Source organism: Talpa europaea (assembly GCF_964194135.1).
Source record: "Talpa europaea genome assembly, chromosome: 3".
In the NCBI taxonomy this organism is placed as follows: Eukaryota; Metazoa; Chordata; class Mammalia; order Eulipotyphla; family Talpidae; genus Talpa; species Talpa europaea.
In genome coordinates, this window is record NC_140069.1 from 33,372,417 (window position 1) to 33,400,279 (window position 27,863).

At 32.1% G+C, this 27,863-nt stretch overlaps 1 protein-coding gene across 1 annotated transcript; it reads left to right on the forward strand.

Annotated features, from left to right (window-relative positions):
• Positions 1–7,535: 7,535 nt before the first annotated feature.
• On the forward strand, positions 7,536–27,356 carry TRIQK (triple QxxK/R motif containing; the record flags this gene model as incomplete). Its single annotated transcript, XM_084230799.1, has 3 exons — positions 7,536–7,596; positions 21,687–21,772; positions 27,243–27,356. 3 exons carry the CDS (start codon positions 7,536–7,538, stop codon positions 27,354–27,356), a joined length of 261 nt encoding a protein of 86 aa, XP_084086925.1.
• Between the last annotated feature and the right edge of the window lie 507 nt (positions 27,357–27,863).

Genomic DNA, 27,863 nt, shown 5'->3' on the forward strand with positions numbered 1-27,863 from the left:
AGTAACTGCTGCCTGGATTGATCAACCAGCATCCCAGGAGCATTTACACAGTACACTCCAGGCCTCCTGCTCACTCCCTCCATTTGAGCCAGGAGTCCCACACATTCCCTTTCATTTTTTCCATGGAGTCTGCCTGCCCAGACCTCTCCCCAGAAGTAGTACCTCTAAATAAAGTTTGCTTTGCTTTGCTAGACATGGTTTTGAATTCTTTTATGGTCATAGTCAAGGACCAAGGAACCCCCAAATGCAGAAACTCCTAGGAATCTGGAACATCCCCCCAAATCTGGAAACATCACTAGTAGGGTAGTATGGAGAGGACTTTTAAAGTCAATTGCAATGTGAGTAAATTTATGAAAATGTGAACAAGTTTATCAGTTTCATGGAATTAAAGGATGAATTTGATAATACAATGGAACAGTGAATAGGGAACAAATGACAAAATTGGATCATTAGTGGTTCTTCATATTAAGGCTTTTTGCTGTATCTAGGAAATGGTCGCTCATTTGGATGACTTATATATGTCATTTACATGAACAACTTTGAAGTTTTAAAAAAATTACTTTGGAAATAATGAATGTACCTTAAGATCAGGGACAAGTTATCTTTTTTATTTACTGTTTTATTCATTCCCAACATCTAGCAGGAGTATGTATTTTCATGATGTTTCTCAATTTTGACCCAGTCAAAACGAAGTAATTTTTTTCTGCCTATTTATAAGTTCATACTTAAGTAAGGGCTTTTCTTTTTAGCCTTAAAACTGAGATGATTATTTTTTTCTGTGGTCATGGGTTGAATTTTTTTAATAACCTGTGTTTTGATCTGTATTTAAATGTCACAGTCTGGATTGAATGCTTTTTCTGGAAGCAGAGACATATGTGAAGGCTTCACGTTTCTTATTTCTTTACTTGTTCATTCTGGATTTCATAAAAAAGGTATAAGTGAGCAATAAAATGAGTTGGATGGAATACAATTGCATTTATATAACACTACCTTTGTTTGTTTTTAAAGGTCACTTTTTCGTCTAAAAAATACATGTGGCAAAATTGTTCTGCAAAATTCCGATTAAGAAAGAATACTAAATACAAAAACACTATCTTTAATCTTAAAAGTCTTAAAGAGTATAAAAATTTAATTTAATAAAAAATTATGAATTATTTCAATATGCAATTTAGGCATTAAATAAAATTAGCATTTTTTTCTTCCTTAAATATGTATTAAGTTTCGAGAATGTTAGAAACTTCTCTGATGATTTAATCTAAAATCATTCCTACAGCAAAATTCATAAATAATAAATATTATCTTATTAATCCATATTTTAGTTTTGCTGGGTCTCAGAGCAAGATAGTTCCTCAGGGAATGCAGTGTTCTTTATAAAAGAAGGTGATGAGATGTAATCTCTAAGGAATTAAATTGTGAAAACAATCTTGGTATTGTACATGCTAATATAAATCTGTTATTCCCTTTCCGCATCTATCACAACACATTTTAAATTGTGGCTGATCTTGTATGCAAATAGCTGTCTTATTAGAAATTGCGGCTGTATGTGCTAATGTCTCCCTGGATTTCTTGGGAGTTTGCTATCTAACCATCAAAGCAATAGAAGTGAATGATGATTAATGCAAGGTTTTGAAGAACAAAGAAAAGTCAGAACATTTTAGAGGTTCTAGATGTCTGAGGTATTGACAGCTTGCACCATACAGATGAATGAGTCTCTTTAGGTTATTAAAAAAGTCTGTTTGTTTATTAGGAAAGTAAATTTTTCCCACCTTCTTTTGCTTGTTTCAGATAATAAAATATGAGTCATTTGTATATGTATAAGTTCTATAGCATCTTTTGTTTCAACATTTTTGATGAATGTTATTTTGCTTTTTAAGGAGACACTATAATAATTTCAAAGACTAAAGTTTAAATTTTTGAAATTTTGAGTAAGTATTACAAATCATAAGATTATTAGGAACAAAAAATTAAAATCATTTCTTCTTTAATGTATCTCCTTGGTTAAAATTCTTTTAAAGTTTTTATATTCACTGGTTATCAGACACTTCTGTGTCTGTTCATAGCACATAGACCTTTGTAAAAATTTAGATTCCTAGGTACCTTTATCTTTATTTAAAGTGCATTTTAAAATAAATAAAATCCAGTTGACTTTAATGAAAAGATATTCTCTACCTATCCCTTACTTTTTAAATTTATTACAGATAATGAAAGAATAAAACACTGACCTCTAAAGTGTTGTGTCTTTGTGGCTATTAGTTTTTTTAAATTTTTTTATTCATTTTTCATTTTTAAACAATATTTGCTTCCCCCCCACCCCCTCAGGTGTAGTCCCCATAGAGTTTCCTTCACCAATGCACCCGTGCACCATCACCTCAGTCCCCTGTGCTCCTCCCTCCCTCCCTCTGATCCCTCTCCCTCCTCTGCAGTATGTCCCTGATTTATAATTGTAGGTTTTTACTTTGTTGTGTATTGTACTGTTATTTTTCTTTTACCCAGATATCTTATTTGGTTCTCCTATATTCTTGCTATAAGTGAAACCATCCGATCTTTTTCTTTTTCCTTCTGGCTTATTTCACTGAGCATAATTCCTCTAGCTCCATGCATGTTGCTGTGAATGGCATGAGTTTATCTTTTTTGATTGCTGTATTATATTCCATTGTGTATATATGCCACATCTTTTTGATCCAGTCATCTATTTTTGGGCATTTGGGTTGTTTCCAGGTTTTATCTATTGGAAATAGTGTGCAACAAACATAGGGGTACAGGTGTTCTTTGGAATCACTGTTTTTGTGTCCTTTGGGTAGATTCCAATCCCTTTGGAATTGCCGGGTCGTATGGTAGGTCCATTTTCAGTAGACTAAGGAACCTCCAGACAGCTTTCCATAGTGGTTGGATCAGTTTGCACTCCCACCAGCAATGTAGGAGAGTTCCTTTTTCACCACATCCTCACCAACATTTGCTGTTGCTTGTTTTTTTGATACGTGCCATTCTTACTGGTGTAAGGTGGTATCACAATGTGGTTTTAATTTGCATTTCCCTGATTATAAGGGATGTTGAACATTTTTTTCATATGCCTGTTGGCCATTTGCATTTCCTCTTTGGAGAAATGTCTTTTAAGTTCTTCTGCCCATTTCTTGACTGGATTGTTTATTTTGTTTTTGTTGAGTCATTGGGCTATTGGTTTAAATGACCAAAAAGGAATTGGAGGAAGCATAGTGAGTGACCGTTTGGTGGAAATTCTTAGTATATTGCTTAAAATGCTAAACATTTTTCATAAAGGCAAACAGAAAACTACATTGAAGAGGGAATAATGTATTAGTGCTTATTCATTAAACTAAATTCTCTGTGAAAATGGAGTGATGTCTTTTCTAGAATCACACAATCAAGTTTAAAATGACTATACTTTAAAATTAACAAATGCAAAACACTATACAAATGAATTTGTACATGAATAAATTGTATTTATTGTCATTTTTGTGGTGCTTGTATTAACAGAGTTATTTTTAATGTTATGAATTAGCAAATGAAAGTATAGGATGAATTGATGCCTTGGTTTTATTCTGAAAAAAAATTTTTTTAAAGATTTATTCATTTTTATACAAGAGCTGGGATACAGGCCAGAGGTATGGGAGGGTGAGAGGATTCACCAGAGACAGAGCGGGGAGCAGAACAGACAGACGACAGAAATACACTGCTGAGAGGGGAGCAGTGGGCACGACAGGAGAGGTCTGCCACACCATGTGGGATTCTCGCCAGCCGGCAGGGATCAAACTGGCACTGCACAGGCTGCAGACAGCTTCACAGCGCCATGCTCAATCCACTGCGCCACCTGGGAGGCCCTCATTCTGAAATTTTAAGGATATGTTAACTTAAATGTAATGATTATGTGATTTATGAGAGATAAATAGTTTATTTGACATTTTGTCTTTGTATATCCCCAGTTAATACATAAGTATTAAATCTGAAGATTAATGTGAGTAGAAAATAGATTTTTAGCTAAACTTACAGTTTTCATATACATACTTAGAAATTATTAATTTGGGAATGCCTCTTACAGTATTGAGTGAGATCATTGTTAGCATTGCCTTATTTGTGTGGCCATAGATAGAGATAGATAAACAGTGCATTTTGACCTAAATAAATTTCAAATACATATGACATTTGAGACCCTTACTAATGCTCACTAGGAAAATTAGTTTGATGATTGCATTAATTTATATGGAGACACCTATACATATTTGTTTTCGTTTGAGTGGTACTACTGAATGTAACAAAGAGATCCCAAAATGTCTAAAGGTTCAAGTGATACAGATTTATTTGTTATTCTCCCAGTAGCATGAAAGAGGAAAACAAATTAGAAAACAAGTTGAATAATTCTGTTCCATATAGTCATTCAGGATTCAGGCTGTCGTAGGCTCTGCCATCTTCTCATAATATTTCCACTGTCCTTCTGGAAGTTATTTCCCTTTCAGCCAATGAATACATACAAAAAGTTTTTCTAAGTTAATTCTAGTAGGAGTAAATATTTTGGTTACCTTCTCACAACTAGTATCAAAGGAAACTGGAAAATGTAGTCAAATATGCCTAGGAAGAAAAAGAGGACATGTATTTGAGTGAACAGAAGGTAACAGTTTTTCCCATAGTCTGCTTTTCTGGTCATGGAATAACCATGCACATTCTTTTTCCTGCTCCCTATTTAGGAGGATGGTAAAATTCCACACTTAACTATATCCAATACTCTTAACACATGACCAAGACATCCAGGGAGGGACCCCAAACTTTTAAGGGGTGTGTGCTCTAAAAGGGGTTCAGCATGTGCCACACAAAGGCAAAGGGACAGACTCTTGGTGTGAAAGATCTATAACAGAATTGGTATGCATAGAAAGAGTAGAAAAGAAAGATTGTTCCTATTAATAGTTTCCCAGTAAAACTCCCCCAAATTACCCATCCCCTCCTTGGGAAGTGCTCACTCAAACAGAGTGGGCCTAAAGTAAGACCCAAAAGCCTTCTGCAAGTATAAGGCACCTTTTTTTTTTTTTTTCTTCATTTGTTTATTACTTTATTCTACATCCATTGTTTTTTTTTTAAATTTTTTTAAATTTTTATATTCCCCATACAATTGCACCCCCCTTATTTTGACCCCAATTCCTCCTTTCCCCCACACCCCCATAGTGTGTCTCTGGTTTATAGTTGTTTATTGATTTTGATTTTTTCTTTCTTATAGTTATTCTTTTTCCTGGTCCCTTATTTAGGTTTTCTAGATTCCCGCTATAAGGGAGACCATCTGGTATTTATCTTTTTCTTTTTGGCTTATTTCTCTGAGCATGATCCCTTCCAGCTAAGGCACCTTTTGATGGGGCAACATAAAGGAGCAAAAGGGGCCAAGCAAATCTGGGACAAAAAGAGATTTGATTTGCAAAAATACAAATCAAAGTACCTATCAAGATAATGGCTACCCCTGTCTCTGCCAAGGACAGTCTCTTCATATATTTCTCACCCATATGTCTCTTTCAAGCGTCTTTACATATCTATCCACCTCATGTCTCCTTCAAAGTCCCTTCAAGTCCCTGGGTGCAAATCAAAGCCGGAGAAGCAAGAGCCCAAGAGCCTACCTGCCTTCTATGTTACATATTCAGCTCCACCTCTGGTTACCAGTAGCTCCCCTGCTCAGAAAGTCAGGTGGATGGCACACTGGGGTTTGTAGTCCAAGGTAGCTGCATGTAAGAGGGCTGGGTAAAATGGTACCTCCTCTTTTCTGTAACAGTACAGTGTCAAGGATCTCAAGTCAATCCACAGTCCTCCCTCTCAAGTTGCACTGTGACTCCTTGATGTTTATAGACTATGAAATTTACCTACTCTTTGCATCTCATCAAGCCCCTAGTAAATAACGGCGAACAAAGGATGTCTGCTGTATATCTGCAATACTCATCCCCATTTAGAAAGGGAAGACTGGGAAGAAGACTGGGAAACACACAGGAGTCATTGGTTCATTGTGATGATGAAACCTGCTGCACAGGAAACCACTGAGAAAGCCCATTGTACTGACAGTAGAGGTTTCTTGTTTAAATCCTAGTTATGATCTTTTAGAGAAATTCCCTTGTCCATTGTTCTATATGGTTCTGCCATCTGGATAGTTCTCCTTCCTGGTCACATATGAAATGGATATTACAAATCTGCAGTTTGTCTTCCTTGGGGGCTACTCCTCTGGTTTAAGTTTAGAGGCCTAAACTTGATTTTCATTTAGATTTTTTTCAGAAGTTTCTGTTTTCCTTTTCAATACTGCTCCTCAGGTTTTAGAAGCCTTCTTGTCATTTCTATTAGATTCATATGCTAGTCATCAGACTGCAGTTTTCTTCCTAGACAGTTCTCAAAGCAGCTTTCTTTCTTTCTATGCTGCAGAACTCCTCCACTTTTCTGTATGTACCCAATAGCAGTTTTCTCCAGGTTATCTGAAACAATAGGTATAGGTGGAAAAAGTTGCATCCTTTACTGTACTTTGTCTCTCTCTTTTTTTTAACGAAGAAATCTTGATGGGTTTCTGTGCCCCCACGACCATTGTTTTTAAGTCTTTTTCAATTTTATTTTCTGTATTGTTTTCCAGAAGTACACTTTTCTAACCTTGTGTGTCCCCAAATTACTGGACTCTGTATTTGCTTATATTTTTGCTGACCTCATCTTTATCTTAAAGCTCCTTACTAGGACTGGTGAGGAACAACTTCCAGCCACTACTCTGGCCTATATATAATAAATAGACTCCCGCTATTGTGTGATGAATCCATCACAACAGAATTTATTTTTCATAACAGTAAACTACTAAAATGGTAAACAAGTAGAGCCAATTGGAAGGAGAAAGAGAATGAAGTAATCTACATGGGAGTTTCTTTTGCTTGGTTCTGGAAATGACATCACTTCCATCTATACTCTATTGACAAGAATTTGACAGCATGCTTGAATTCAGGCTGGGAAATGTAGTTTAACTCAGTTAGGAAGTAAAGGAGAATATGGATTTTGCTAAGTTGTCGTCTTTGTCACAGTATTTAACAATTAAAATAATAGGACATATATTTATGTTACATATGTCATGTTTTTTAAGACAGAATCTAAGCTAAAATTCCAAACTTTAGCCTTTACTTTTTGTGTGACATAGTAGGTAATTGGAAAGAAATACGCTGCCTAAAGCAAGCCTACAGCCCTAACCCATCTGAGTAAATAGCACATGGTTTTCACATTTACACACAATGCTCTCTAACAGTGTGATTTAATTGAGCATTGATAAGACTTGATAAAATGAATGTTACCAAGAACAAATGATTGGAAAATTTAATTACCAGCAATTGTATCCTTAATAATTTATTTGAAAGAATTTTGTGTTCTTTACTGATATCTAATGGGAATAAGTCAAAGGCACTTTTTCCCACTGCTTTTAAAAATGAATTTTATGGAATAAATTATTCCTGGTTTGTAGATAGTCCTTTTGATTTTTAGGACTTCATCATAATTATTTTCTTTCTTTGCAGCAGGCATTTTGGAGATCAAAGATGGGTAGAAAAGATGCTTCCACTATAAAACTTCCTGTTGATCAGTACAGAAAGCAAATTGGTAAGCAAGAATTCCCTTTGATACATTCCTGTGAATTAAGATAAAGAAAAAAGCAATTATGTGTAATATTAAGAAAGTAACTTTTCTCTAATACATGTGATTGACAAAATCTAAATAATGAAGAACTGTATAGAGTTTTTAAAAAAACAAAACTAAGTGTATCAGCTTACCAATGAAGATATACTTTGTATACTTGTGATTTTTCAGCATCTTCTAATTTTATTAATAAAACCAAAAATAAATCTTACTGTTTTTATTTTCAGGGTAAATGTTCTCATTTAGTTAGTAATTTTAATATTATCATCTATTAGATAATTTTTATCTGTAAAAGCCTTTTATTCTATTGACTTTTAATAGCAATAATTTGTTGACCTCAGAATTTTCCATTAAAATTTTAATATAGTAAGTTGCTGGATGAGAGAAAAGTCTACTCATCAGTACTAAAGATAGCAGGATACTCATTGTTTTAGAACAGTTTGTAAACTAAGGTGTTGCATGGCTATGAGATATGTATACTTTGCAAATACAGATATGTATACTTTGCAAATAATAGAACAAATTATAATAAGAGCTGAGATGTACTTACTTTTATTGACGTCTTTAAAGAATAACTCACTGAAGTCCTAATATTCTCTCACATATACTATGTGGTGTATTTTATATATATATATATTTATATATTTATATATATATATATATATATATATATATATTCTTCCCAAAATGAGATGGGGACAAAAAAGCAACTAGATTTATCTTGGAGAGATGCTTCAGTCTCGATAATAAAAAATAATAATTACAAATAAATGAATGGTGTATCATAATGTTTTCTTAAATATTAAAGTTTTTATTAAGTTACTTTGAAATGCTAGTGAGCTTTCATGTAGTGGCATTATGTACAATGTCCTCTTGCTGTTAAATTTCATTTATTTACCTAACTTTGGTTTTTCACTAACTACATTTGGTAAAACCAGTGTCTTTTTTTGAATAATGATTTTAATGTTTATTTATTATCCACCCAAAGTTTTGTCTTTTCAATTATGTACTAAGTGACACTGGTTAATGGTTTTCACAAAAATTCTTAATGTTATTCTTTGCTCAAGTAAGATTGAAAGGCTGAACTTATAAATATAAAATGAACATTTGATTATCATAGCATCGTCTTGAAATATGAAGTAAACTAGGATTGTATACCATCTTACTTTCAAGGTATGAAATGAATAAAAACAACATTCTGAAATGTTACTGACTGCAAGGGAAAAGAAGTTGCTTTGGATCTCATCATTTCTTCAGAAATAGTATTTTAAAAATAGATGGGTGGGATTGGCTAATATTACATATATTTTATAGTGATAAATTATTTAAAAATTGAAAAAAGAATTTTAAAACATTTAACATAATTAAAATATTTTATAAACAGGCATTATTAAACATACCAGGCAAAGTAATATTGACAAGTGCTAGTTAAATCATATAAAATTGTAAGTAGTTTACTTGTAAATCTGTATTTTTTTAATATAATAGATGTAGCTAGTAATTATTAGGGATATCCTGCCAGACATATCTTGTTTTATCCTAACAGTGGTCACATGAAATAGGAGCTATTGCTATCTACAGTAATACAGCTCAGGAAAACTCAGCATATATGGGTTAAAGAACTTTCCCAAGATTCAACAGGTAGTGTGTGTGTGTGTGTGTGTGTGTATATGTATATATGTATATATGTATGTATATGTGTGTGTATATATGTATGTATACATATATTGTCTATATGTATATATATATACACACACATACTTACACACATATATGCACAATGGAATATTACTCAGCTATAAAAAATTGAAATCTTGCCATTTTAACAAGATGTATGAAAATTGAGGGGATTATGCTAAGTGAAGTAAGTCAAATGGAGAAAGACAAATGTGGTATGATTGCACTCATATGTGGAAATAAAGAAACAAAGTAAACAAAACAAAAAGGAACTCTTAGATTCTGACAACATAATGGTGGCAATCAGAGAGGAAGGAGAATGAGGGGGTGGGTAAATTAGATAAAGAGGGTCAATTGTATGGTAGTGGATGAAAACAGATTTTCAGTGGAGATCATACTGTAGTATATGTGTGCACTTGTTCTTTGTCCTCTCACATGAACTTGAAAATCAACTTTATATATTCATGAAAAAGGCAATCGGTGGTCAAAGTGGATTCTACTGGATTTACAAATTACTTTGTAGGAGAATTTATGTCTTTTACATATGAAATTCATGTCAGTTTTGTCTTTTTGAAATGATTATATAGTTGGCATATCCATGGTTTCGTTATTTTGTTTATAAATTAAACAGAAGTGCTATATAACTTAATTTTTGTTATTATTGTGAATAAATATTACAAAAGTATATTTTGTAATAGGGTTTGTTTTTATATAGACATATTACTGGGTTTTAATTATTAATCTTGAATTAAGCAACCAACTAAATCACACAAGGTTAATTTCGTTAATCCAATAGTCATTTCATTTGGGTATATTTTTATTTCCTTTTTTTAAGGTTTTTCTTTTGAATGTTTTTTAGCTCTAATATAATGTGGACAATTATTTTTATTTAGTAAAATGAAAAAGTGACTTGGGATTTGGTGTGCTACTTCATCTAGGGATCTTATCTTTCTTAAATTCTGAAAGAAACACTGCCTTTGATTTTTTTTGAATAATTACTTTCCCCCTTTTCTCTAGTCTCTTCTTCTGAAATCCCTATTATATGAATTGTTACATTATAATATCATTATCTATTAAAATCACTTTTATATTTTTTTCTTTATTTATCTCTATCCCATTCTGGGTTTATTATTTCTAAGACCTATTTTCCCTTTGATTAATTGTTCACAAATTAATTCTCTATCTCTCTCCATTTATTCCTATGTCTAACTTGTACCCATAATATATGATTTCAATGATCGTTTTTGTCATGTGTACAAGGTCTACTTGATCATTAAAAAAAAAATCATTCTTTTTTAAAATTCTCTTCCTTTGTTTTTCCCCCCTTTAAATATTTGAAAAGCCAGTTTCATAAATTCTCTCAGATGCTTCCTCTCTATTCTTTCTTTTTATATAATCAATTTTCCCTTGTATTATATTGGCTTATTCTGCTTCATGCTGTTTTCTTGTTTCTTTATTTTTCATCCCTTTGTGTTTTATAGTTTTGTGTGTGTTCAATTTCAGTTTGGGGTTGTTTGTTTCTGTTCTGTTTTCTCCCTCTGTGAGAATCCCAGCACCTTAAATTGTGAAATATTCTTGCAGAGCAATGTTCACTTATTCATTGACAGTAGGGATTTCATAGATTTGTGGACTATTATTACAACCTAGAATTATTTTGGACTTATTTTTTGATGTAGTCTTCTATAGAGTAATTTGACGTCACACTTTGTTCTGGGTCTAATGGGCTTCAGACATGTATTTCTCATCAGAGACACATCTTTCCTTCACATCCAGAGCTTAGAGGAAGCAGAAGGATTGCTTGTTATTTCTCCAAACAAGTGCAAATTATTTTTCTGTCCTCTTTGTATGGGTCAATCCTTTAAAGGCCTAGACTTCATCCATATATCTCAGTTTCAGCTCCTTTCTCACAGTGGCACTTTGTATACAAGTCATTGACCATTTTCTTGACATGTGGAAACAGACACTAACACACCACTCTCTACCTCCAAGCCCAGGGCTACAATAGCACTTTCTTGCTTTGAGTTTTGTCCTGTTCTGGTATTCGGACTTTTATTTCCTTTTGTAATCATAAAATTACATATGTGTATTTATAAATACACACATATAATTTTATGTACACACGTGTATGTATTTATGTGTGTATACATGTATGTATTTACATGTGGAAATACATGTATTAATTACATGTGTATATACACACACACACATTTAGCATAACTGTATAGAATCTGTTTTTTCTTCCTGTTTCTCTGTAGTTATATAAGAGAAGGGTCAACCTCAGCTCAATTTACCATGTTTTCAGAAATGGAAGACTCTGACCATTTTACTTCTTTGATTACACATACCACTTTCCACCACTCTACTTTGTTTTAAATGTTTATTTTTTATTTGTACAGGTTGAAGCTCTCTCCAAATTTATTTTTCTTTGCATCCTACTGATGCTCATAGAAGGTACTAAATAAATAGATGTTAAAATAATCAATACAACAATGTTCCTAATTCTCAGGTAATTAAGATTCTACATACCCTTTGTTAACTTACTCTGTTCATATTTGTCTTAAGTGTTCTATCATTTCTCTTGAAATAATAAGCATTATCTTTAACTTGTAAACTCATTATAATGTGCTGTTATTTTATTTCCCTGCAGTTTTTTGTTTTATCTTCCCAAGATTTTTTGTTGTTGTTGTTTCTGTTGGATTTTATTTCTACATTCAGTGCATTGCACAGGCAAGTACTTAAAAAATGTTTGCTGATTGCTATTTTGCTTTATAATATCTTCCACTTAACTACACTTTCTTCTATATATAAGCTGTTACTTGGTTAGTGTTTTAAATATGATTTTCTGGGAAATTAATTTATATCTCACAAACAACTTGCCGGTTTATCTTTGTAGCAACTCAAAGCATGGTGCTTATTTCTTAGTACTTGATGTGTTGTTAAATGATGGGGCATTCTTTGTAATGTATGATTAATGTCGAGCTGTTCTGTCCAAACACTGACAATTATCATTGGTTTACATTGCCTTTATAACGTAGTATTAAAAATCTTCATGAGATTATTAAGGATAACTTCACCAGTTTGCTCTCTTTAGCTTATTTCAAAATAATTTTGAGAAAAATCCTTTTTGTGAATTTAACTTTTACAGGCAATGCTTCCTTCTTTTCCTTAAGGAAATATGTGTTACCATTTTGTATGGCTGGCTATATATAAATTACCATCACTATGCCAGTGATAATCCACTGCATCTGTACTTTTTAATTGTGTTTCTGGTTTTATGATTTTCTTTTTACAAAATTGATTAATATTTTAACTACTCTTTGCCTGTGACCATGCCATTTGTGATTTTATTCATTTTACAGCTATCAAAATGCAGGCCTTATTTTTTTTTTTTATTACATAGCAACTGAGTTTGCTACAGAGTTCCATAAGAAAGACTGTTAACCCTTGCTTTGTAATGAGTTTTCTACATTCATTTGTGGTTTGTCATATAGTAACTAGAATTTTTGTTCATGTGATAGTGGGGAAATTATCTTGTATGCCAAATTGTATTTCTAAATTTTATAAGTAATTTTGCTAATATGAAAAAAGTAATATTCCAAACAGTGTTTTGCTTTTTGAAGCTGTTGATGAGAAATTATTCTAAAAATGTTGAAGGAAATGTAAAAGTCTTTCTTGTAGATAAGCAAATTTTATTTGTCAGTGTTTTTGGCATGCTGTAAATAACTCATCTTCCAATAATTCATTTGAGTAATTAAATTTAGATTGCAAATTTTTCTTTTCAAATATTTTGACTCTTATCTCTTTGCTTTTCTATTGTATCTTAATTGGTGTGGTCTATATAAATGGACAATAAATTATATATCTTTGTTATAGAGATCAGACAGTGAATAGAACTTGGTATTCATCCCAGACAGAATTATGATTGAATGTATTTGCAAGATTAAAGCACTGAATTTACTTTTTTCTAATTAAAGGCAATTAAAGATTTCCAGACACAAATAAAAGACAATGAATTGAGGAATAAGTATAGGAGCAAGTCCATTTGCAGGTGAAAAGATGTGCCTTTGAAGCAGAACCAGCTGTATTTTCATTGAAAGAATAACAGTTTAGGAAGCTTTTCTGCATGTGCTTGCTTGATAGCATAATGTACTCATAAGCAGCTTATGCAGTATTCAGAAAATAACAGTGCATTAATTTTTAAAGCAGCAAAGGCAGAGGAAGAGCAGTACTGCCACATGATGATAATGAGTGTGGCTAGTGTAAAGTCGACTGTTGAGAAAGAAAAAAACAGTGAGCTCCTGAAAAATGAACATTTATAAAACAATAACCAGATATTCACATGATAATGAGCTTAGGCAGCAATAACAACAAAGGGCAAAGATACAGTCTTGTTTCTGGGCAAACCTAAAGAATTGAAAAGCAAAAAGCCAAAGCAGTTAAGTAATTATTCTTTTATCAAACTAAGGAAATTCTCAGTAAAACCATGACATAACATATTTAAAACTATTGCTTTAAATATGAAATAATTCAGTATAAGTATAGGTTTTTATGTTGGGTTTAATCCACACATTGTACTAGCCTTTCATAAGTTACTATAATTTCTAAATTACTTTATCCTTTCCTAAATTAATGTAACCTAGTGTAATATGAGCAATAATGTATTATTATGGCACCAACATATCTGTCATCTTTATTAAATATGTTTTTGTATCCATTTGTGATTATTTAGATTTAAATATCTAAAAATTTAAATATATTTTAATTATACTGAATAAGAGAGGAACTTTTAATGCAGCTAATATCAACTGATTGGAAATTATAACTGAAAAATGGCTTTTTAAATTATTGTGTTTAAAATGTAAAAAAATAAATTTTTCTGTTTAAAGAACTGATACTACACAAATTGTGAAGTATATATAAATGAAATTATGAATATATATGGCATATCTTTGTTATCAGGCTATCTAAGCATAGTTTAAAAAATCATAATCCCTGTTTAAGACTTGAAGGACATTCTGTTGATTATGTGTCATGAATTTTCAAATATATTTTTCCACCATATTATTAGGTTAATCTTTGTGTTTTGTGATTGGAAGAAATGTGATTGATAATCTTTTGGGGTATGTGAATGATTAAAATGATTCCAAAGAAAAGCATCCATTCTACTTGTCTCTCTCTCTCTTTTTTTTTTTTTAGTTTAGGTAAAGTTGGTTTACAACTCTGTGTATGATTTTGAGGTACAGGTTCACACTTCCTCATATGTACCTTATCATACCACACCTATCACCAAAATACCAATTAATCCTCCACCATTGAACCCCCTCCTTCCTTTGCTCCCCAACTCACTCCCACTTTCTGAATGATTATAGTAGTTACAATTTATGGTTTTTCTCTTCTGAAATAATTCTCTACCTTCATGTCCCTGGCAAGCATCTTAGTTTGATGAGCATCTTTTCCTGTTTGGGTAATCTAGGTCTTTCTTCTAGTTATAAAGATACGTGGAAATTTCATTAAACTTTGCCATCAGTCATCATAGTACATGGGACTACCCCAAGAGTTTCCTCACATCTTTCCATATTACTTTGGCCATCACTGTATCTTAACAAACCATTGTATCCTTGATAACCAATATCATTTAACCATAGCTAATACTAAGTTTCCCCATTTGCCTACTTACCTAAAGACATAAGGAATCCAATCTGACTAAGTGAATAGACTAAGCTTCTTATTCAGAGCTAATATTGTGTCTTTTCTCAGGTTACTTCTCTTTTCAACTAATGTGCAACTAAATATACCACTCAAACTTTGGCCACTGGGAGAATTTCCTTTATAGATTGTGTTTTTTGGACATGGATAGCAATCTACTCCAACTGGTGTCAGCATAAGTAAAAAGCCCTCCATAAACATTTCTTTAACAACTAAAATGGTACATCCAATTTTATGGCTTATTGAATTAGAAAACCCCCAATTCATGACTGGTAGCTCAGGCCAGATGGTCTTGGAGTCTCATGACCAGGTAGTCAGTTTCCATCAGAACTTGGTTGCAATCCAGGAGTTGTTTCTTAGCAGCTGTTACCTGCTGAAGGATGTATGGCACTGTTCCAAAGCCCTAGAGATTGCCACTTCTTTTTTATTGGGACCTGCTAAAGGCTTGTTGCTATGTCTCATCTAAAAGCCCTTCAGGCTTGATTGACTCTACCATGTCATAAACTCTAAGAGGTAGAATGCACAGCATTCTACTGGAGAACATTTATTGTTCAATGCCCTACTCAACACTGGTATCTTTTCATGTTCTCTAGATATGCAAAATATTTGTAGATTTAAAAACCATAATAATATGAGTAACCATCAAAAGCTAAACAACTACATCCAGGTCGTTAAAAATTATATATATTAGTGCCTTAGAAGGCTCCTTTGCCCCTTACCAATTGCAATATATTAGATGCTTCTGGGAGAGAACTGCTATTTTGATTTTCTATTCTTTCTGTTCATGAATTTTCTCTCTCTTTATGTGTCAAACAATATAGTCTTTACATTTGTTGGTATTTGAACTTTATATAAATGAATTCATGTTGTATATATTATGTAATTTGCCTACATTGAACACCATGTTTTAGAGTTTTATTCTTCTTGATGAATGTTAATCTAGTTCATTTTATTGTATGTATACACAGGTAGTTTTCTATCCTCCTGCTTTTAACAATTGGATCATTCTTAATTTCTTTTTTCTATGATGTTATTATGAGCAAGGCTTCTGTGAACAGTTTTAGATATGTTTGTTCTTTGGTTCACATGTACAATAGTTTCTCCACAGTATATACCTTGTAGAATAATGTTGGAGCAAAGGTACAGTTATGTGACATTCCAATTATCTTAAGAAGTTGTCCTTTATTCCCTTTCTTAATGGTAGATAGAACATTAAATACTGCAAGTTGACCTTTACATCTCAGAGATAATCCCATTATTCACTAAATCAGTGAACTATAAATCAGATTTAGATGGCAAATCTCTGTATTTCAACAGAATTTTCTTTTTTTCTCTTTTGCAAACATATGTATTAGGCATTTCAGGTAATTTATGCATATTCTCCAAGGCTTATATCAGATCACTGTGATATAATGTAGGTTGATAATGCAGTTCAAAGTTTCTGGAAATCACATTGTAGCATTAAGAAAGTTGACCTATTTTTGGAGCAAAGTTGTAAGTATAATGCTACCCCTTCCATTAAAATTAGGGCCTTGGTAATACCTGTCATCAGAATTTAGAAAAATGCATTTGCTAGTTTATTTAGCTAATTGTGACCATGTAAAATGAATTTTTATATTCTGCTATAAGAAAATTCTACTGTAAGAAAATTCTACCAAAAGATTAAATTTAGTAGTTCACAGTTGGCTCTAGAGATGCTCCACAGATAGAAAAATCAGGGACTATGAAGAGAGGGTAATTGAGATTATTCATTCTGAGTGTTACGGAGCAGACCCTATATATAAACGGGTTGCCTGGCTGTGGGTCCTCATCCACGCGCTTTAAAGGGACTTATACTCCACTACAGGCACACACAAAAAGGTTAATAAAAGTTTTATTTACAAGGATAAGGGAAATGAGGAAATGTACAACCCGGGAGAAAATAAGGAAATAAAGTCTTTAATGCGTCCTACCCGATCCATCGACCTGGAAACCCAAAGACACTCCAAGAACTGGCTGAGCGGTGCGAGCTGGCAGAGAGCCAAAAAGGGAAACTCCCAAAGCCCATGTGTCTGGTTTTATACCAAACCTGGCTACTTAACCCCACCCTCAGGTTCCAGCAATCTTCCCTTTGGTGGTGATGGGATTTGTCTCTCCCAATGTCTTTTGGCTTTGTTCTGGAGTGGGGGTGGAGTCCACAAAGCTTGTATGGAATTAGCTTTAGGACATCCTTTTCCCCCTAACATGAGGACTATGAATAAAAAAAGAATGAAGGAAAAATTAAAAGAAATGAGCAGACTAAGACCCCACTGAGCATACCAATTTATGCATAATAGATCCAGAATGATGGAAGGGAGCAAGTCAGTAAAAATATTTGAAAAAATAATGTCCCCAAACTTCCCTAATTTGAAATAAACCATTCATTTGTATACTAAAAACCCCACAAATTTCAATTAGGACAAACTCGGAGATCCAAACCTGCAATCATAGTCAAACTGTTGAAAGTGAAACACAGAGTGAATCTTGAAAAGTGCAAGAGATAAGTAACTCATTACATATGATGTGCTAAATGTAAGATACCAACCAACCGAGAATTTTATATTCAGCACACTGAGACCTCACCAGATAATTCTAAAGAAATACTAAAGAAAGCTCTGCAGACTGAAATGAAAGTACACAAAGCAATGACTATCATCCACACACAGAAAAATAAGTTAACAAAATAAGTTAACAAAAGTAAAGATAACTGCATAGGTAAGTATAACAGAAGTCCATATGTATATTTGTGTATAACTTTTTCCTTCTCATCACTGAATTTTGAGATGCTTCTGAAGAAGTACTTAGGTGTAAGTATTTATCTATTAAGGCTATATTAAAGAACAAAACATTTCAAATAAGTGACTCAACTCTTTCCACCCAAAGAAATTAGAAAAATATGAAACTGAACCCAAAGCAAACTAAAAAAGTAAATAAATAAAGATCTGAGTAGAAATAAACCAAACAGAAAAGAGAAAAAAATCAATGAAACCAAGTTTCTTATTTAGAAAGAGCAACATAATTGAAAAATCTTTAATTATATTGAGAAAAAATCAATTACTGATATTAATAATTTGAGTATTCTCAGTCCCTCAAATTGCTAATAATAATGAAACAGTACATTACTGTCAACTATTTGTATATAAAATAGGTTATAAGGAAATGCAGTATTATGAATAATTTAGACTAAGAAGTTAGGAAGCTAGGTAAAACAATACCAAGTACTAGTGATGATGCAAAGGTACCAGAGCTCTCATTCATGTTAGTGAGAATGCAAAATGATATAACCAGTCTGGAAAATGAGTTGGTGCTTTTTACAAAGTTAAATATGTACTTACCATACAATTCAGCAGTCCTACCCTATATATCTTTTCAATTTTGAAATGTTTATTTAATTGACTGGTCAAAATATAACTTATTTTAATTATTTTCATCCATGGTTTATACATCTATATTATTTTAGGGGTACATTTTTATTCTTCCATGTGTGTATTGCTTCACTCACCCTCCACCAAACCTCTAGTGCTAATGCCCTATCCCCATTCCCTATCTCCTCCTCTACCCCCCTACCCTATATAAATGAAAACTCATATTCACAAAAAAAAAGTACATCTTTAAATATTTGCCAAACACTGGATATGACAGAAATGCATTTCAACAAATGAATAAATAAAGACTCTATACATGCAGTTAAAATTGACACAACTATATACCAAGAGGAGAAAAGTCAATTTTGCTGCATGATAGTATTAAAATATAATAAATAGGCTTATTGAAGAGGGGAAGCATGAATTAGCCAATCAGGAAGTGTGGTGGAGAAAAATGTTGCATCATAGGACGTGAAAATACATAAATGTGATTGAATGTTGTTATTTATATAGAACACTAGATAATGAGGCCCCAGATTGGCTTCATTGACTTGCATTATCCAATTTTTCTCTCATGCAAAATTTACTGGGCAATTACTAAGTGGCTACTTTGATTATTACATTATTGATAAAACCAAAATCAGATCCACTGTTTAAGAAGCCATCTACATATAAAAATCTAGATTACATATGCATTCTTCTAGATGGGCTTCTGTATTTTGTAGTTTTTACAATCATGTGGGCATGGGTATCTTTCTTGAAGCCAGAAAAAATTCAAATGTTGAAAACTTCTTTGGGTGTAATGGAACAATCTGGTTTCAGTTATAAAGAACTTAAGATACCCCTGTAAACATTTTCACTTAGTACATTGAAACCACATTTTGCAATATATCTTTTTGAATATCATAGTCAGCAAGGAGAATGCTAAATTAATGACAGATGCACAATTTGAAGAAAATCAGGTGTACTACAATTTTGAAAGCCATCTAATTATTATAAAGACAGTTTTTAAAGTTCATATCAATGTTCCTATAAATTTAAAAATATTATTCTCTAAGAGATTATGCAAGTTGAATTGAAATATTTAACCAATTTTTAAGTGGCACATGAAGCAGAGCGATATTCTCACTTAAACATTGACTGAGATATATATGAATTGCTGTTATGACACACACATCACCTACAGTATTGCATATGTGTGAAAAGGATATGGGTTAAAATAATCCTTGTTTGTTTGTTTGTTTTTCCCCAATAGAGATTATTATAAGGCATATATAGGATCAATCAAGAAGTGATTTTGGGGCCCCAGGTCTATAATCTTTAAATTCCTTTTTAGATTCTCATTAGAAACTTGCTTTGTAACCCTGAGAAGAGGCATTTGATGTGTCACCATTTCATTGTTCTGAACTGTTTATATCTAAGCAGGAATAATGATTTGAATAGTTTGACTGTTGAGATGTGAAATCAAAGTGAACACTTGTCAAGGTCTTTTTCAGCAAAATTAAATGTTGCTAATTTAAAATGGGTCAGAGTAATATTTTTCTGTATTTTGTTCATTCTGTAGTTTAAATTTAGATCATTTGACATACATTTTTTGAATTGGCTCATTTCTGGATCATTAAACCCCATCATCAAATAGTATTTATTAAGCTTCCACTTGCCCATAGATCAAGAATGACTACTATGCAATAGCAGTTAAGGACAAAGCATATATGCTTTCATTTTACAAAAAAATATTAAAGTTCTTCACCAAAACAAACATGTTTCTAATGGAACAAATATCATTTATTACTCCCACTTATTTCACTAACTTTTCCCTGTCATTGCTAATTCTAAAAACTATATGGAATTTTTTTTAAAGATTTATTTATTTATACAAGAACTGGAGTACAGGCTAAAGATGCGGGAGGGTGAAAGAATTCATCGGAGACATGTGAGGAGCAGAACATGCAGATGACTGAAAACACTGCTGAGGGGAGCAGCGGGTGAGACAGGAGGTTTGCTGCACCATGTGGGTATCTCCCTGGCTGACCGGGAATTGAACCTGTGCTGCAGAGGCTGCGGACAGCTTCACAAAGCTGTGCTCAACCCGCTGCACCACTGGGGGAGGCCCCTATATGGAATTTTAAAGCAACTTTTGAATTACTAGCAAATACATCAACAAATATATTTTACATTAATATTTTTGATATACTTTACTTCAGGCCAGCAGCTTTCAGATTTATTTCAGGGTGAGGAAGATGTGGACATTAAAGTTAGAAGGTGTATTCAAAATTCAACTTATCTGTTTAATACAGACACGTCGGGGTAGGTTTTAGAAAAGGATAGTCATAAAAAGGAAAGGGAGTAAGTTGGAGACAAGAAAGCAAAGGGGAGTATAAAATACCTGGAGATATATGGTCTTATAAGAACTCCCACTTGGACTGTTATTATATTTCTATTTTTGAGACTACTTTGACCTAGTTACATAGGTTAACATAGTTAACATAGTTTGACTTAGTTGATTTAGTTTGGTTAACAAAAAAAAGTATGTTCTACTCAATGCTTATTTTGATGTTATTATTAAATCTATTTCTCTGCTGGCTATGTAATTACATTTTGTTGCTTATTAGTGGGGTCACCAGATGGTACATAAAGAAGGAAATTTGCTTCACCAACTCAGTTTTGTTCATCTTGGGTTGTACAATATGATAGAGATGATGAAAAGTACTATCTAAATGTAAATGTCCTATATCTTTTATCTAGTCGCATATATTCTGTGCTCTATTAAGAGCAAACAAAAATTAACTACACATTTTAAAAAATAAATCCAGTGATAATAACTAGCGGTCTCTCTCCCTTACTTAGAGAAAACTTGAGACTATTTCTCAAATTGATGATTTGAATACTTATCTATAATATATTAAACTTATAGTAAATTGTTATTGTTCAATTAGAAAGACAAAGTTAACTTGATCTATTAATGGGTTCTTGTGTGTACTCATTTATTTATGCATTTGTTTCCGAAATGTTAAAATATTGTTAAGCATCTAAATTATTTTTATCTTTTCTGATATTCACTGCACAGCAATTCAAAGATATCTATCAAGCTTCTTCCTGAAAATCAAAGTAACAGAGGAGGAAACATTGACCTGAGGGTGACAAGTTTATGATTTTCATAACTGGGACCTACTTTGAAACTTTGTGTCCATGTTTTATTCTATTTAAATAGTCTTTCACATTTCAGATGGCTATTAAACTTGAATTATATATAATCATAGCTCATTGTCTGAAATTTTTTCTTTTTAGGTAAACAGGATTATAAAAAAACCAAACCCATTTTACGAGCAACAAAATTAAAAGCAGAAGCAAAGAAAACAGCAATAGGCATAAAGGTACCTGTATTTGATAATTTTAAAATTTGCAGTAATGAATGCCATTTTATTTTCTAAATCTGAATTGCATAAATGTTGAATTCTAAAAGTTTTATGACCTTTCAAGATCCAAGTTGAATGCCAGAACTGAAGATTTTCATAAGGAATTTACTTAATGGAGAAGTATCCTTTTTGTCCTGAGAGATCAACAGGTCTTAAATTAAACACAATGTCACTTAAGAGAACTAGTTATATATAAAGTTACATTTAATTTTTTCCTGCTACTATATACATTATTCAAACATTTTGATGATTTATGTGGCTTGAATCAAAAACTCATTTTCAATAAATTTCACTTTATAATTGTTAATTTTAGTTGTAATTGCATATGCTTGGATCATTAATATGTAATTTTACACTGTATATTTTTTAAAGATTTATTTATTTATGTATACAAGAACTGGGGTACAGGCCAGAGGTCCAGGGGTGAGAGGATTCACCAGAGACAGAGTGGGGAACAGATCAGACAGACTGACTGAAATACATTGCTGTGGTGAGCAGTGGGTGAGACAGGAGAGGTCTGCTGTGTCATGTGGGTAGCAACCTGGCCGGCCGGGGATCCAAATTATGCTGCAGTGGCTGTGGACAGCTTCATAGTGCTGTGCTTAATCCCTTACGCTGCCAGGGAGGCCCTTTCTGTATTATCACTGTCCTCAATTTTGAAATTCTAAATGATGTTCCTAAATTTGTTATTTTAGAAAACCAGGTTTTGACTGGCTAAGAGGGCTAAGTGAAGCTGAGGATGATGTTAATAGATATTAATCCAATATGCTAGTGAAGTTCAACAAAATTACATTTATATTGTTACCCAATGTCAACTCTTTGCCAAGTATTTAGAGTTGAATTAAACTATAAATAGAAAAAATAATTTGGCAGCACTACTGGTAATGTGTAAAATTAAAGTGACTAGCATATATATTATATTTAAACATTGAAATGTTAAAAAGAGATTTTGGTTTTTATCTGGCAGATGAAAAATCAATTTTTCTAAGTTATAACTTGTAGCAAATGCCAAGGTATTACTACCAAGCTGTAACAGCTGTTGAACTGCCAGATGATATATTTGGTTGTCTTCCAGAATTTGCTATTATGATCACTAAACATTGCCTTCTTTTTACTCCTGATTGCTGATTTTGATCAAGCATTGCTGTGTGATGCGTATGTTTTCACAACACAATCTTTTCAGTTAATGCTATGTCAGTTTGTAATGAAAAATATTAAATTGTCTTTTTGTTTAAAAGAGAGATGATTAATCTTTTGATGTTTTTTCTAATTTCATGTGAAACTTCATCTTCAAAATTATTTCCAGAACATGACCTATCTGAAAACAACGTCTTGTTTTTATTTTACAACTAATTACTTGATAATTGTCTCTTGTGAGAGAGTCTCGTTATTTTTCACCGTGGCAGTATGTCACCACTCTCTTCCACAACGTGGGATTCTTATTTTGGGGATTTTTTTTTTTTTAAGAAAAATATTGTATAGCAAACTCCACTCATAGCATGGTACATTGAGCAGTGTAATTTAGTATTGAGAAATCATGTAACCATTCTTTTATTTATATACTACCTTCTTATAACCCATACTCTTTTTCACTTGTTCTTACAATTTTTGCTATTATTTTAATTTGAGGAAATAGTTATGTTCCCAGGATGAGATAAGTCTACCTCATAATGTAATTGTCAAATGGCTCTTATGAAACAATGTAGAATTTATCTTTCTATCAGAAAAAATTTTTCTTAGATTTCACTTATGATTTAAAGTATGTACAAGAGTTTCTGACATCAGACTATAGCTCCTTTTTTAGCAGGTTGACATATTTTGACTTATAAACCTGTGGAAAACAAAAACCATAATTTTAAACATTGTTTACTTTGCTTAAAAATTTTTTTATGAGGAGCCATTAAAATGATATGAAATATTTTAGAATCAGAACCATGAAGGTGTTTTACATTTCAAATCTGGCATACTAATTAGTTTGCCCTGTCAAACTTTGATTGCCTTGTCATTTTAGCATAGGATTTTAAATAACAAAGTTTCTTTCAGCAATTGCCATTTTATGCTATTTAATTTCCCCAGTGAGTGATTTTATCTGTATTGATAATGTCAAAGAAGCAACTAAGGACTAATAAACATCAAACATCTTTGACTCTTATCTATTTGATAGAGGATGACCATAATATTCTAATATTTTATCATGACTATTCTTTAGAATGAGTCATAGTTATACTCTTAGAATAATTTAAATCTACAGAAAATATGAAGAGCTGCATGAAATAGAAGAAAAATCAGTAACAACAACATTGAATACAAAATAAAGAGGCCTAGGGTCACTTCCTCTTGCCTCTAACTGTTCCCATGACTTAGCCGAGACTAAGCTGGCACATTTGTAAATGGAGATTATGCCATTTACCTCAAAGTATTGTCAGGAGGTTTAAACAATGCAGTGAAAACACTTAACATTGAACCTAGCATATAGAAGTCATTTGTCAATTGTTAGTTGATTGAAAAAGTATTTCTTGAAATTAGCCCTAAAGATCCCCTTCTTCAAGTAAATCTGCATTGCTTGACTCTCTCTCTCTCTCTCTCTCTCTCTCTATATATATATATATATATATAAATAAAGGGAAACTTTGGTAATATACATATATTATATATATATTTGTTGTGGAGATTGTATAATGGATATTGCTATTATAAAGTTTTGCAAAGCATTATGTAATTTTAATATACATGTATGAACAGTAAATACTTCATATTTAGTCCTTCATTATTTATTAAAAAGTTACAATCAGTATTAGATTGTTGTAGAACCTGTGGAAAGATGAATAAGATATGATCATCTTGGAGGAATTTGTTGAAAAAAATCACCGTCAAATTTAATTACCATATCAAATTAGCAATATTGATTGAGAAATCATGTACTGTAGATGTAAAGAATTATGCACAATAGGGTCTTTACCCTCAAAGACTTCCAGTACTTTTTTGTTGTAAATATATGTTTAATAATAGAAAATACTTTGAGGAAAGAGTTAATGATCAATATAAGATGTGTCAAAATAAATGTGTAAAAATGTAGAATTGATTTTTATTGAGAAACTATATTTCCTATATCTTACAAATAAAAATAAAATGTCATAATTTATGATCCTGTAATTAAATGCCACCTAAAAGCATTTGCACAACTAACGTGTGATATTTGGTTGCTGTTTATTTAGAACATTGTTTTTTAAGATCTACAACACAATTAAGATTTTTTGGTTGTTTTGTTGTATTTTGTTCAAAATATCCATGTTTTCTCGTAGTTAGAAGGAAAAAGAAAATCCATTAAATAGGTGTATAAATGGTTTATTTGCAAAGAATAAGGATCGAAAATTTAGTTGTTACATAAGTAAAATAATCAAGTGTCAAACAGATCCTGCTAACAACCCTTTGGAATGAACCAGCTGGAAATATTACTTTTGGCCTTTTTTATTAGTTCTAAAATTAAAACTAAAAATGGCTAAGGGGTAGAGGGAGTAAAAAGATGCCTATAGGGCTCTAAGTTAGGTTAGTGTCACCAGCATTCTAAAAGCAATATTTTCAATTTTACCATTATTTTAACTTTCCAAAGATTCAATCTTTGCAATACTGATCTCCTCAATAGAATAGGGACATTTTGAAAAAATAATTTACTATACCTCACCACCTAATTTTTTTTAAGCCACCAGTCCCTGGACTGTACACGATATATACTGAATTGGATTAATGAATCCCCTGAAGTTGTATACTATGAATATTCTCTGCTTCCTGCCCTTAAATCTTTTTTTGTGTGTGTGCCTCTGGATAGTCTGAAAATGTACAGTGAAGGTGATGTGGAGTTATTTTAAAGGACAAGAATTTCAAAAACAGCAATTAAAAGTAATTTTCAATGAGATGAGAATGGTGGTCTCCAATCAAGAGTAAAAACTCTATTCTTGCATTAAGCTTATACGAATGGTGATTGCTGGTGAACGATTTTGTTGTCCACTCTACAGAACAGATGGAGTTTGCAGTTGTGTGTCACTTGTTTATTACATCCTCTTAAAATTAGTAGCTGTGTAGCCAGATGGGTCTGGGAGCACAGCTGTGGATATAAGAATATAAATGAAACCTGTCTGATATGGCCATGCCCTTTTGAGATGCCAAAGTGTTGCAGTTGCAACAAAGAAAAATTCATTTTCATTTAACATTATATTGATATATTCAGTTTAAAAAAATCAAATCTTACAAAAATAGTTGACATGGTCTCTCAACCCCATGTTTTTCATTAAATGTTTATTTTCATAGTTTGGAAATCTAAATACATGTATTTGTGAAGCTAAAACTATAAGAAGTATCCATTTATAATTTCATCATCCAGGTAAAAATTCCACATTAACTATAAACCAAGTTCATCTTAATTTTAAAATTTATTAGGTGACATGTTTTTAGTGATTAACTTTACATTATTATGAGACATAAAATATATTTATATAAATGCAAATAAATTGCTTCTCCATAAAATAATGCTAGGAAAGTATGGAATACACAAGTGAAAATTAGAAGGGAATGTTAGGCCCTTTAGTACTACACTGTCACAATTTGCTATTGCTTTTTAATCAAATGATATGTTAATACTGATATTGTTCCTTCATACACACACACACACACACACACACACGAAACTTACAGACTCTGAAAAATGATATGATCTTTTGCTATTATATCAGTAGTATATTTGGGAGATAGTATTTCAATATAATTGATTAATGTAAACCACATCAAATCATCAAATGAAATATCCAGGATCATCCATCACAGTTGTGATAAATTATACTGTATCATGTTTCATTCACGTAGTGCTCAGTTTTGTTTCCCCATTATAGAACTATAGAATTTAGAATTAAAAAATTAGTGTTTCAACAAAATAACATTTAATAAAGATGTTTTCAGAGACACAATATTATTATAGCAGTTTATATATATAGCAGTTTATATATAGCAGCTCCATTATAAAAGGAGCAATTTTTTTTAAATCGTTGTCCAAATGCTATAATAGTACATATTGAAGCAACAAATACAGTTAACATACTCAAGTAGAGAATAGATAAGCTGGAAGCACAAACTATATTGCTTGCACCCAACATTTTGATATCCAAGCTATGAAAAATATTAAAATTATAAACTTTAATTTTGCTGCTTGAGAAAATGCAAAAAAAATAGAAATGATTCATCCACTCATGTACGTGCCATGCTACAGGCACTGTCAAGTACAAGTTTCTTCATTTAATGGAGAAAGATAGTAAATGAAAAGATTGTGATAATCAATATATAATTAATCATTGTATATGTTATGATTATTTTATCTGATGAAACTGTGAATATTAAGCAGTCCTTTTTATCAATACAAATCTATTTTTTTCTTCTTCAGGAAGTTGGCCTTGTACTTGCGGCTATTTTGACCCTCCTAGTGGCTTTCTATGCTTTCTTTTATCTCAGACTCTCCACAGATGTTGACCCTGATCTGGAATCAGATGAAGATTAACTGAGGAGCAATCAATGCATGAAACAGAAATAATTTTATAAAAGCATCCACTGGGACCAGTGCTCTCTGAAATATTGAAACTGTAACATCTTGAATTCTTTCTGCTGTTATTTTCAGTTTGCAGAAATATCTTTTTAAATAGTTTCATAGGCTATCAAGAGAAACTTCCCTAGCAATGTAATGCAATGTATGTTACTGGATACTTTTATAAATCTTTCTACTATGACAGGCAACCTATTCATGGTGCATTTAGATAAAATGGAAAACAGATCCTAAATTCTTTGGATGTCTTAGCCAATTTATGTGTATAACTCCATCACTTACAGATTACTAAATTTATTTTTGTTCCATAATCATCATAAGTAAAACTATATATCCTCATTTACAGAAACACACTCAAACCACATTCAGAACCTCAGAAGGAGTGAAAAGTCAAGGGAAAATTTTCATGTTACAAAGAAGTGTTGCTTTCTTTCCAGACGTATTTTATATCATTAGAGACACTAT